Below are 13,917 nucleotides of genomic sequence, written 5' to 3'. Positions count from 1 at the left end.
ATCTTCGATGAGATTCTTTTTTCCAAGCTCGACCATGTGGGCCGATCGCGCGTGAGACAGAGCCGAGTCATCTGGAATATTTCGTCTGGCAATTGGTCCCCTTTAATCCTGCTGTCAATGGTCCGGCAAGGATAGACGAGATATCGCGAGTGTCGATGCTTTGGTTATTTTTGCATGGAAATGTTCGCGCTGCTCCGACCAGTTCGTAGCCTTGGTCCGGCTGAGAACAGCGACAGGAACAAAGGCAGGATATCGTAAGTCGCGAAACTCGAATTGGAAAGAAACGACGGAGCCGAGGATCACCGGGGGACGCCGGTTTTTCGCCGGTCGTCGCGGTTTTTTGAAGCAGCACGATCATTTGGGAGTCTAATTTATACGGCGGCTAAATTAAAACGAATGCGTCGGCTGGACGCATCTGCAAATCTCTGCGGGTCCCGGGCCTCGGCGAGAAGGAGCGTCTCGCATGCGAGGAAAAAGAGGAAGAGACGCGGCGATCCCAGGGGAAACGAGAGAGAGGCGACTATATTGTGATTAGGGAGGAATGTTGATTAGATCCATCAGCTGGTCGAGTGTTGGCCCTCCTTCCTTCGCTGAACCTTCTTGAAACTCTCGTCCGACTCGGACGAGAGTCTACTTCGACTCTGTGGGCCCCTGTTCGCTGGGCCTCGTGTGAACCTCGTTGCTCCGGGAATTTTTCTCCGTACGAAATCTCGCTCGTAGCTTCTTTGTACGTTGTTCCACGTTACCGTTCGTTGGCTCACGAAGTTTTCGAGTCGTTCCATGAATTCCAACTCTGCTCGTCAACGCGAGGTATCGTGACGACGTTTTCGCTCGAACCGAGTAATTTTCGCTCTTACTTTTATTGTCCCACATGTTTCGAATAAAAATTGCAGTACGACGATATAATTTAATATTCCGTCGGGTGTGTTAGAAGGTAAAGTAATTGCAAAGATGGTATCGAATGGGACATTAGATGGGACTTATCCTTTATACAGAGGAGAGACTAGAGACCTTGATTAAATTAATAATGCGGGTCCTCCACGAGCTTGTAATTTAAAGCAAAAGCTGAAACGAGCAATTTGCTTCGATGAAAACGTATTTATCAATGGGACGCTTTAACGACTCGAGATTAAAGATTAAGAGGCTAATTATTCAACAATACCGTATGATAATTTCTCGTAATGCGTGAATTATACAACGCGAATTACACAATTAAACGTAGTTTACGACTATCGGGTGAATCGGGTAAAATTTCTAAATTGCCGTAGCTCTTTGTTTCTTCCCATCGGTTCGATCGATTTGTATCGTCGATCTTCGCGTCGATCCCGTATTCCACGGCGGTAGGTAGTCGAAACACGGCGCCACGTCGTTCCCTGACGAACAAAGGCGAAACACGCGAGCGTTATACAACACACCTGAACACGAAACGCCGTTGCGTACGAGCACGATGCAGGCTGTCAATACGTAATTGCTCTGGCGTTTATCACACTTTGCGCCTTCCCTCGCTGCTCGATCGGCCACACGATCGTGTCATCGATACGTCGACGCGACTACGAAAACTTCGAAATTCCTGCTTTCTCCCAAGAATCCAGCCCTGACTGACTGACCCCCCATCGTCACCCCCGCGTTTCTTATCCGCGAGTGGAGTCAGCGTTTCGGCGGTGGGCGTGGAGCGAAGCGCAGGTTCGCGTAGGTTTCCACGCGATAGGTGTGAAATTAACTCGATGCAATAAACGTCATCGACAAGCTGCTCGTTTTGAAATAATTGAACTCCGGATCGACGTGCACGTGTCCGTTTTATTATTTATAATCGTGGCCACGATCGGGCCGATAAAATGGCGTTGATGGATCGTAATGGCGAGTACCGGCCAAACGGTCTATCATATCGTTCCCGAAGAAAATTAATATTTTCGCGGTTTTCGGTGATTCATCGGGCACCACGCGTCGCGCGGCAATCGATCGAGATAGCGCGCGTTCGCGTCACGAGATCTTCCACCTCGCCTAACCGAGTCTCTCACCTGATTTATCTTATTTGCTTCCCTGTCCTCCACCCGTTACGTCAACCGAACGTCACAGATAAGAATTCCCGGAAACATCGTTGCTCCGAGACCACGTGATCGCGCATCCGGTTATCTCTCGGCGAGTTTCTCCGCTCGACCGGAAGCGCCGGTGACGACGAGTCGTTAGAGGCCTGGCGCGAAAACGCGGCAGGCCATGAAAATCCGATGTTCCGGTCGCGATCGCGGCGACTTCCGCGCCAAAGCCGGCCGGAATTCCATTACCGAGGAAAATGTAAATATAATTGTAGCGTGCTGACATAACGGTAAGATAATCCGTCGAGCGGAGGCGCTGGCTTCGCAATAAATCGTAATTTATGATCGCCGCGGACGGCCGCCGGTATCGTCGAGAAATTCAAGACCGCGAGACCGAACTGGCAGCCCGGCACTCTCCTCCCTCTCTCTCTCTCTCTTTCTCTCCTCTCCTCCTGGCCTATCTTTGTCTCTCGCGTTGAACTGGCCGACGATCATTCCGCGTCGCGCCCTCGACACTCGCTATCGTGGCCGGCCTCTGCGCCTGTTTCTCCGCCTCCTCTTCGGCCAGTCGAGAAACGACCTAGACAGGCCGACATCGAGCTCCGAGCCTCGATGAATCTTGGCCTCGCTCGATGGCCACGCTCGAAGCTTCAAGCTCGCGCTTTCTCGCTTCCACGATCCGCGCTCGCGCCGCCTCTCCGTCCCTCTTCGGCCGACGAACGCGCCAGCCATCCTCGTCCATCTTTCGTCTCTCGGATCCATCCGTCTCTTTCGTAGTTTCATACGTACTTTCCTCCTCCTCGCTCCCGTTCTTTTCGTCTCTTTGTCCCTGTCCCGTCTTCGGCACTCGCGCGACGCCTGCTCGCTTTTCTCCGGAGCACCAATAAATTAATTGCGGAGATTTACGTATCTCGCCCGTAAACCAGTCAGCGAGAGTAACGCTCGGCCGCTAATTACATAATTATACGGCATTATGTTACGACGACCAATTAATACGTGGGTACAATGACTCGGAGGCGCGCGCGGGCGCGCTCGCGCTCTCGAGAGAGCTCGCAGCGCGAAGTACGAGCGCGTAAGTCATCGGCTCGCGATCTCCGCGCCGATAACCGCGCATCGCGCGTCGCCACTTCGACCATCGGGCTTTATAATTTATCGTCCGCGTGCGTTCACACCGTTCCCGCGGTTTGCCGCCGAGCATTGTTCCCCTCTTGCTGCAGGCCCGAGCGCCTCGAGCTCCTCTCACGCTCGTCCATCGAAAATCCTTCGATTTGACACGCCGAATCCCGATCCGTAGGGACAAACGCGCAGACGGAGTTTATTCCGACGGATAATCCTTGTTTTATCGCCACTCGCGGCACACAGTTCGCGAATTTCCGCGGCAATTGAATTAGTCGTCGATACTTGGCTCTTTTGTTAAACGGATTATTTTTCTCGATTTTTCCATGCCAGCCTACGCGATCGCGTTCAGTGAAGACATTATACCACGTCGAGTAGTCGTATTAAAATTCAACATGCTCCCGCAAATTGTCGAAGAATGCCATTCACCGATCGCTCGAAGCAATCGCGGTGGTTGACAGATCATCGATCAATTAGCGGTACTTGATCGTCCCGCAGCCTCCTCGCGTTGCTGCTCGTCTACGCAGTAAATCCTTATCCACGTTTCGTGACACGATCTTGCGCAACCTCGTGTTCTCGCGTGCTCCCGACGTGGTTTTTCCCCTTTCCGTTCTCGCCGTTTCACGCGTCGATCCGCGGTCTCTCGCGGATTTGCAGGATCGGCACAAGCAACGTGCTCGTTGATCCGCGTTCCCGCGGCTCGAAGACGGTGTATTTCCATGGACGGTCGAGAAATCGGCGAGCAGAAGTCACGCGTTGTCCCTTTCACCGAAACTCGTGATCGTCACCCAAGCGTCAGCCCGGTTTCGTCACCGATCACGCGTCCCGCCGTCATCGCTAGGCCCGCCGCTTTTCCGGCGTCGTGCACGCCTCCTGACCCCGCGTTTTCCCTCGTGTATGCGGAAAGGGGACAGGAGGGTGGACGTGGGCCACCGGAGCGGGGGTGGAATATGAGATGCGGGCAAACTGATTTATTTAAGGGGCAGACCAGACATCCGGTTTGTCGAATTACGCTTTAAGAGCGCCTGTAGACGGAGTGGCAGATAAAAACAGAGAGATGAGTAGATGAAAGAGAGAGAGAGAGAGGGCGAGAGGGAGCGAGGGGGGACCGGGGAACGAGGTGGAACGAGACCGCGTAGCCCGTCGACCCGTTAACCGTTTATCATTGCATCGACACAAGTCACGCAGCCGGACCCTTGCCTGTCCATTTAAAAAACGAAAAAGACCGGCGGGACTTTAGTAGGAAGTGACGTCACCGCCAAGATCCACCTTCAAGCGGTGTCGTCCGATGACGCGAAATGCGCTTCGTTCCCGAGGACGTTTCGAATATTTCTCGCTCGTCTGGAGGAGAAAAAGCGTAGGAAAATAAAGGAATCCGGGGAGAAAGAAAAGCGAGGATCGAACTGGACGCTGGTTGGAATTTCGAAGACCTCCGTGAGCTTTCGTTTAATACGATGCACGGTGTTTCTTTTTCATCGCGGGGTACAGTCGCGGGGAAGAACGCGAGATTTAATCGATTCGTCGGCACGTTCGGATTAGACTCTCCGATCCGTACGATCGCGGCCGACAAGATGATCTTCGCCTCGTAGGTGACAATGACAAGCATCGCCCTTTGTTTCGTACTTGCTGCTAGTAGGAAGCAATCCAGCGACAACCGATGCATTATTAATGTCCCCCCTCGCTTGTTGCCGCTCTTGTACTCGCTCGCGCGACGTATATATCCTCTGCGTGTCCGGGACGGTCGATCGCGCGGGCCCCTTCTAATGAAAATTAAGACGTCCCGGACGAGAATTACGCGAGATTAATTGGAACGTGTGTAACCGCGTCTATTTAATTCTCTTTAGCGTTAAATCTAAATCAACCTTTATCCGACGTTTATCTAACGGGCACGTCACCGAGCTAATCGTCTTTGTCCGTAACCTAAGCTAAAATCATCTCCGCTCCGCTGTGTCATTCGCGTAAACTCGCTCTTTCCTCGTCCCCTGGTCCACCCACGCGAAGCCATAACCTCCACGCGAGGGACGCATATACCTGTCCGTAGGAGAAGGAAAGCAGGATAACGCGATTATTCCTGCGTCAAAGTGAGGCAGTTTAAATCAGAGATTTCCATTCGACAGAAAATTCCGTTGCGTCGCCTCGCGCGGAATTTCAATGATTCCGTCGCCGTATCTCCAAGGCGAATCGTGTGTCGGCGACCGTCGCTTCCCGACCGTTCTCGTGCCTCCGTCGTCGTGGTCGTCGTGGTCGACGCGTGCACGCGTCCCCGTCCGCAGGAAGGTCCTATAGATTTGACCGTGTAACGATTTTAACCAGATACGAGAACGGGCAATCGTGAGAGGGGGACCGAGTCGGTACATTATCGCGAAGATGACGCCTATGACAGCATGTGGGAGTAGCTGTCACTCATTGTTGCCCCGGCAGACGTGATATATCCAGACATTTCGCTTCGTGATACCGGTCTGCCTGGAATTCTTATCCTACGACCTCGGGCCACGATCGATACCGTTGCTTTTCGCGTAAACAAATCTGCCGGAGGCGAACGATCTTGGATGATCCGGCTATTCCCTCGCGCCGAATTCCCCGATAAACCGTGTACACCGATGGAAATTTTCAAACGCCGTTATATTTTCGGACGGTGCATCGTTCTTCATTGTCCCGGCATTACCGTGCAAACGAATTCGTATTGGCGGCAGGGTGTCCGATCGGTGTTTGTTAGAGGTAGGCTACGAAGAATCCAGCGGTATTATTATTTTGCCTGCGTTCGTTGTGTCGCTGATCGAAGGAAAGTTCCACTACACGATTAGGAAACGAAGCACTCGAGTCGGATGATCGTTCTTTCGAGTCTCTCTCGTTAGCCTATCTCCGCTACAGCTTATCTCCGCGAACGAATAAAGTACGAAATGGGAAACGAAGCATACCGGGTAGCGAGATATTCGCGAAAACGAAACATCGTTCACTGAAATCACTGGATCAGGATCGAGCCCCGTTTCCATCCGCTTGCGCCGCACTCTCGCTGGAAAGAAGGTCGCGAGAGGATTTGCATCGCGCGAATGTAATTTCTCGGAATAAAGAATCGCGAAGCCTCTGCGAGGCACGAACGATCGTAATCCCCGATCCGAAACGGAACAATTAGGCCCCGTTCACGGGAACGTGGGCCCCTAGTCGCGTATTCCTCTCACGGGGGCCACACGGCAATTTGCCGTGCGTATTTTCCCGAACGGGCAGGTTCGCGGCTCCGTGATTATCACACGGCTACACCCGCGGAATAAGCGAGCGTACGGCCGGGAATATTCAGCGGTTGGCGCGCGGTCGATTCGTAGGACGCGCGCGTCGTCGAATCGTTTATGCCGTGGGCATTTTCGAGGAGTTGGTACGTGTGCTCCGCCTTTAATCGAGATCGAAATCGGCCGCAAGCGGCCTCGTCAATGGTATTCCGTGGACGGGCAACGGTATTGCGCGCGTACGCCTCGAAACAACCCCCTCCGGCCCCTGGTGGACGTGACGCGTGTGTGCTTGGAGCAAAAGCGAAGAAAAGACCCCTTTCGAACGATCGTGTCGCGCGATCCTCGTGCTCGTTTCGTGCGTCCCGCGACACGAGCAAAGCGTATAAGCACCGTGTTTGCAGCCTATCGTTTTACCGTACCCGTTCTTACCTTCGTTGCAGAGGCCACCCTCCTCGTCGCTCTCGTACCCCGGTGCGGGTGGCAACGACGACGCACGCAGCCCCGGAAGCGGGGGCACGCCAGGACCCCTCAGCCAACAAGCACCCGCCAGTCTCGACTCCTCGGATCCCGGTAAGTCTACACCGTTTCTTCTTTTTCTTCTTTTCTTCCTTCATTCTTCGAGAGAACGTCGCTGCTTTTCGCCTTATCGAGGCAGACTCGATTTCGAGATTAGATTCGTATCGTGAAAGATCGTTATATGGAACATGTTTATTTCAAAAAGTGAAAAAATGCTTCTTTCTCTCTTGTTGCGGAATTTCAATTTTACAAGCCGGTGCAACTTTTCATACGAAAGCTCGCGATACTAACGATTCTTTGGTAATTGCTATCGACCATAGCTGATAATTAACTCGCTATCGGATGAATATTCCCCCAAGTGGTATAAAAAATTGCCGGTGAATTCGCTATGAAACCTTTCGAGCCATTCGACGGAAGATCCAAATTCAATTTCGTCGGGAATCGAATTACCATAAATTATCTGTTCCCATCGTCGTTAGATGTAACCTGCCACCATCCGTGTTTACTCGATTTCGAACCTCGAGACACCGTTAATAGTTAACGACATTTTTCCAAATTCGACTTAGGTGGGCGAAAGAAACATTTCCTGTTAGTCTACGAGATCGAAAAGCGAGAATCGACGAATTTTCACCATTGCTCGAATCCATTTGCAACAACCTCTCTTCCCGCGCTTCGTGTCGAAGTTAATCGAATCGAATCCATTGCTCGAATCCATTTGCAACAACCTCTCTTCCCGCGCTTCGTGTCGAAGTTAATCGAATCATTTTTCCCGTTTCTATCAGTCCGTGTTATCGTCGAAATTAAGCAGCGGGAAAACAGCTCGTGGAATGAGATACGAATTGAATCTGTTCGTGTTTGTAATTTTGGAACGCGTTTGGTGGTAAATAAAATACGACGAAATTATTCGCCTAATCAACGAGCCTCGACAGATTTCTCATCGATAGCGCGACGTTTATCGAATGTTCATCGACGAACCCGAAGATCCACGCGGTGGAGGGCGACGGATCGTGAGAAGCTTTCGAATGGATCGATCGACGCGGCTCGATGGACGAAACGCGAAGTGGGTCTGCTCGTGGACTCGACAGAGGGGAGGCGCAACGTTCTTCTGGGCTTGGCGCGCTAATGACAATATCACGCGACGAGCAACGGCTTGATGACAATCAAGACGCGACTCGTCGGGACCCCACGGACCTCCTGCACGCCCTTCAAATTTTACCAACACCGACGCGTCAACGCTATCAAAGCCGCGGCAACGCCAGCGTCGGGGCTAATGAGCAACCCGTCGCATTGGCGTAGTACTTCCCTTCTTTATTTTTCCTTTTTATTTTTATTTTTTAACGAACTCGTTACGCGTTCCCATCTACAGAATCACCGATAGGTTATTCGAATAAATTTACCACGGTTACACGCTTGATTACGCGAGTCGTGTCCGGCGGGGGGGTTGAAATTTAGTCTCCGCGAGTTATCGAATCTGCGAATATATATAGGACTTCTCCCTTCCCTCTACGATTTATGGAATCGTAATTGCGAAACGCGAAGAATTTCCAGTGGAAGATTCGATTAAACTCGTTCCATTATGTGCTCGATTACATAAGTCGTGTCTCGGGGGTTGAACGCTAGAATTAATCAATTGATCCGTAGGTTATCGAAGATATTCCTTATTCCTCGAATCTTTTAACAGGCACAATTGTCGCCATAAATCTTTCCGTCCTTCTTTCGCGACTTATACATTCGTAATGTGAAAATACGTAAAATGTTAGAAACTTCCATCTTCCCGATCGGTTCGCTTAAATATTCGATCACGCGAGTTGATGGGCAAAAACTCGATTCTGTCGAAGATATTCCACGTTCCCTGAATCTTTCAGTACCCGTAATTATCACGACTACCGACTCCGATCCATTCTTCCGAACTTCGTTAACTCATCGACCTGCTACTCGCTACACTCGGATAATTCTCCGTTATTAATCTCGTTCCTTGAAAAATTACCTGGCAAAGTTACCGCAGCGAGTACCGAAGAGCGCACGGGACGTGCCAACCCCGCGAATCACCCCGTTCTTACGCTTCGAGATCGTCGAGTAAATTTCGAGGAGGAAAAGCGAGAAAGCCTGGCGGACAAAGCAGGAATAGAAGCATTCCGCGGTGAAAGAGGCGCGCCAATGGTTAGCGGCGGTCGGGTTCAGTCAGTCACCGAAGGGTACACAAGTTCACGACACCATCCCATAAAGATTCATTAAGGTCCGCCGTCTCTATATTCGCTGTGTCGCGGCAGCGTTATAGAGCCGCGTGGCGTGCCAGTTCGCTCCGGTTGCGTGTGTATCCTATAGGTGTACGACTCCTCGTGCTCGTCCTCTCGCGTTTCTGCGTGCGCGTGTACACGCCACAGTCAAAACGGTTGATCAATAACAATCAAAAGCGCGCGCCGTGCCTCCACCCCGGTCGTAGGGACTTGGGGGAAAACGGTGTCGCGAGTTCCTCGAGTCCGCGTCTCAACGTCCTCCGTTGGCCCCCTTATGGCGTCGACAAGGTGATCACCATGGACTGTACAGACAATCATCGTCGTCTCTATCGCTCGTTCAAAATTTTCCTATATTTTTTATTGCACTTTCGCTTTCGACGTTGCTCGCAATCGCGCGTCGATGTTTCGACAGCGATCTGACGGGGATCTATTATTCCCGCGATCCAGATGATCGTCGCGAGTCGAAAAGGCACGTGGGATTATAACGAGAAGCGACGATGTTATATTTGCTATTTAGACAATGTTTCAGGGACTACTTTCGGACCTCGATAGCTATTAGATCGCTACGTTATTTGGAAGGTGAGCTTCCGCCGCACTTTCCGGATATGTATAATTACGTTATGCTAATTAAAGTTAAAATCATCATCGGCGAAAGGATTTCGTCTGGATTAGACATATCGACAACGAAAATTAGGTTTGGTCGGTGTCGGGTACAAACCGTGACAGTGATAATCGACGACTACTCGATGAATTCTCCAAGTATGAAATATAGAACCGTATGATCGAAGCGTGTTAATAATATACGCTTCCTTCGCGAACCCTGACCTATCAAACCGCTCCGTTAATAATTCTCCCGGTCTGTATTCTCCGATATCAACCGGTAATAACGAATAAACCGGTGTTAAATATACAAAAACCTATGTAACGAGCTAGGAAGATTTTCATCGGCGAATCATGGGCATACTCGCTGCAGTACTTCGATCAGACTCCATAGTCTGGAGATCAGGACGAGTCTCTGATATCCATGGAATAACGCGGATGGGTGGAAAAAACGGCTGTATCACGGGAGTATTTTTACGTTCACCGATGATGTCACGGATTCTTCTCGCTAAAGCGGCCGCGATTGCCGGTCGCGTATTTGTCATCGGCTTTTAAAATTCATCGCATGAGAAACGTCGGCCGGTTCGTGACTAGATTTCGATCGGGCTCGTTCGCGTTCGCGACTTGTGCCCGCGCGTTCCGTATTAATTAAGCGACGTTAAACGGTAACGCAACACCCTCGAAACAAACGTCGTGGCGTTTCACCGCGATCGGCACGGAAGCGTTCCTTATCCGGGTCCGTATCGCGGCGCGAGCCCGCTGGCAAATATAGCGATCGCTATCGGGTCGCGACAATGAAATCACCGCGACGCTGGTGTGCAGCAACGTCGAACAACGTCGAACAGCGACGAACAGCGTCGAACGGCGTCGAACGACGCGGAAACTGCAACGAATCTTTCCTCGATCCGCGCGATGTTTCCACGATCGGCAAGCGGATATCGATCCGGCGACGAGATAAGTCGCTAGGGGAATTCTAAACGCGATGAATCGCGGGAAGAACACAGCCGCGACCTCGAGCAAGACGACAGGAATTTTCACGCGTAGCGTAAAAGTAGAAACGCAGCTCGCTGCAACGCTTCGTGTCTTCGACTTTCACTCGCGATTCGTCTCGAGTCGGATCGCGTGTCGAGAAGAGGAAGTCGTTCGCTCGTCGATGGCTTTGCTGGAATCCACTAAATAGGGGGTCGACACCGTGATTTCCGAGAGATTAGCGAACGATCGAGCATCCCTTAAACGCGATCCGCTCGAGGAAACGTCGAGCAAAGGACGTTGATTTTCCTTCGCTGATCGCTCGCAGCGTTTTCAGTGTCGCTGAGAACCCCTGCTAAACGTTGTTCAGCGAATCGATTCCCCTCGGTAAACGAGGTAGCTGGCCGCATGCTATTCTCTCGTTAATCCTCAATTACAATATTGTTTATACCAGAAACGAGCTGGGGAATCGCGTTTCTGGAAAATCAGCCGCCTTAAATCGCGCGTGCACGCAGACAGAGAGGAACCTTTTTACACACCGACTCTTCCCCCAGCCTCGGCCACGTGACACGGTTACGGGGATTTTTTCGCGACAGCACCGGACACCTTCGGGCTCGCCCACGCGATCCGGAGGATCGTTTAGGCCTGCAACCAGCGTCGGAGACACGAGTCCGTTCCGGTTACCTAACAGAACCCAGATAGCATCGTCGTCTCATCGAAGTTGTCACCGTCGGACAAGGCATTTGTTCGGCGCCCATCGGGGTTTTTCTCGGTCGTTTCAGCCCCCCGTCTGTATCGGCCCTTTTCGTCGTTTCCCTCTGGTCCCGTGGGCTCGTTAACGTGCCGGCTTGTTTGCCGTCAGATATCATCTTCGACGGCCTGGCTCCTCCGTTGCGTTGGCCTTGTCCGCGTCCGTGGAACCTTCGGCTGGACCTAATTTCCGTCCAAGGCAGACCGAATCGCTGCATCTATCCCTCCCCGGTGTACTCCTCGTTTGTCCGTCGCTATTCGTCTAGCCAGAGATACCGAGCCAACTCTCGGTTAAACGGTATTCGTCGTTTGCTCCACGGGACCATCGATTTAATTTTATGCCTCGTTTCCTCGTTTCCTCGTTTCCCCGTTTCTCTCTTCTTCGTTATTATCTCGCGGACGAAACCGCGAGGCACGGTTAATTTCCAGCGCTTGCAGCGCTTATCGATCGATAGGGTATACTTTTTACACGGGATAAGATACGATGCCGATCGAGACCACGGAGGATCTCTCTAAACAGAGGTTCCGGATTTCTTCTTTTTTCCCCATCTTTTTCTGCCGCTTTTTTCATTTTTACGTAACGAAGCCGCGGCGATTAAAAGCGAAGGATTTCTGTGTGGTTCGACGCGACTATCTCGACAGAGCGCGCGTATCGATACGCGTCGTCGGGGCGGAATATTTTTCCAGGACACGATGGAAACGCATGTCACCGTCACGTGGGAAGAGCGCAGCCCGGGCATTAACATATCGTGTCGCAATCGCTCGCGGATAAACACGTTCGTTCTCCCGTCGAGGCTAGAGGAGATTCTATCTCGTCTAGCTGGTCGATCGCGATACGTCCTCGATGAACAAAGCGTTCCTCCGAGCCCAGGAATGGCCGTTCGTTTCTTGCTTTGTTGCTCGTCGTGAGAACCCGTCGATGTTCGCAATAAAGCTTCGGAATGCTTCCAACTATTTATATTCCGCCGATGTAATCCGACTCGTAGTCACCGCTAGGTGGTGGCTGGCCGATAGATCTGCCGTGACTGCAACGTCTCGCGATCGCCAGGAATCGTAGAAATTCGGAGGATTTCGCTCGTCGTTCACCTGGACGGTGCTTCTTCCGAGCTATCTCTCGAAACTTCCATTCGAATAGCCCGTTTTCTCCACTCGAAAGCGACTTAGAAGGGGTTCGTTAGCTTAACAAGACGTCGATCTACGATCTAAAGCAGCGAACCGACGCAGACCTCGAAACGATCTCCTCGCAGGCTCTATCGATCCCTCTATCTGCTATGCGCGCGCCACCATCCGGGGCCCGATGGAAAGAGAAGAGGGACCCCTCTCCGCCTCCGCGTCCATCGTTTTTTCCTACGATCCTCGGACTTTAAAGAGTTAGATCGACCCTCTCGATTCGGCAGGAACGAGTCCTGTCAACGAAGGGCCGTCCTCGTCGTCCGGCTCTCCTCTTCCACCTTCCCTTCCACCTCTCTGCCAACTCGGCAGAGTCTCTTCTGGTAACAACCTTCCTCGAGTTGCCGGACTTTTCGTGCTTCTCGAGAGATCCTTAATCGACGGTTCGTCGACTCTCTGGTCTCCCCTTTCTTCCTCCGCTTCGACCTCCCCACGTTGTCGTCTTCGTCGTCGTCGTCGTCGTCGTCTTCGTCGTCCTCGTCGTCCTCGTCGTCGTCCTCGTCGTTGTCGTCGTCGTCGTCGTCGTCGAAAGAGGGAAAAAGTCTGGGGACCAGATATCCTCCGGTTTCTGACAACTATCTGGTCGAACGGTTGAAGAGAACCGTGCCGGGAGAAAGAAATAAATGAAGAGAGGATCGAGGAAGAGTGGCGAGAGATACAAGAGAACGGGGAGAAGGGCAGGGGGGTTGGGGCGGCGAGGGGTGGGAGCGTGTTAAAGCGTGTACGGGGACCAAAGATCACGGAGAATTCCTGGAAATCGGTGCACGTGGGAGAGGGAGGCAGAGAGAAGGAGGAAGATAGAAGTAATGAGGCTGATTCTCTGTTTTCTGTGTTTTCAGCGAGCGGCGGTATCGGCCGGTTATCGGGCCGTGCCTTCTTCTTTCTTCTTTTTTCTTTCTTTCTGCCTGCCTTTCCTTCTTTCCTTCTTCCTCTCTCTCCGTCCCTCTCCGGCCGCCGTCTCACCGCCATCTACCGCCCCCGTGTCCCCCGATCGGTTCGCCACGAGGTCCCTCTTTCTCCCTTTCGAGTTTCCCTCTCGAGGCATAATGAGGCCTTCATGTCGTGAACTTCTGCGCCTTGTACCCCTTTTTCTTGCTGGCCGTCAGCTCTCCATGTGTCCTGCGTAAAACCTCGTCGAACACGGGCCCCGGATACCGCGTCCTGCGCTCCCTTTCCACGCGTCTCTGTTAGCCCCACGGTGCTTAGAAACCGTCTCTCCTAGGCGAATCCGCGGCTTGTACTCTCGTCTATACACGCGTGCGTCTACATGCTCGAGAGAAAGTAACCCTTTGTGCAGGAATG

At 52.1% G+C, this 13,917-nt stretch overlaps 1 protein-coding gene across 3 annotated transcripts in view; it reads left to right on the top strand.

Moving 5' to 3' along the window:
• Positions 1-13,917, top strand: part of hth (Meis homeobox homothorax) — a 452,720-nt gene that overhangs the window by 133,309 nt on the left and 305,494 nt on the right. For all 3 annotated transcript variants that reach the window (XM_017903964.1, XM_017903963.1, XM_017903962.1), the window contains exon 7: positions 6,814-6,943. In XM_017903964.1, coding sequence (XP_017759453.1) covers positions 6,814-6,943 — 130 coding nt within the window. The remainder of the gene's footprint in view (positions 1-6,813; positions 6,944-13,917) is intronic.

This window comes from Eufriesea mexicana, unplaced genomic scaffold (assembly GCF_001483705.2).
Source record: "Eufriesea mexicana isolate 0111107269 unplaced genomic scaffold, ASM148370v2 scaffold2632, whole genome shotgun sequence".
NCBI lineage: Eukaryota > Metazoa > Arthropoda > Insecta > Hymenoptera > Apidae > Eufriesea > Eufriesea mexicana.
This window is presented reverse-complemented; position numbering and strand designations above follow the sequence as displayed.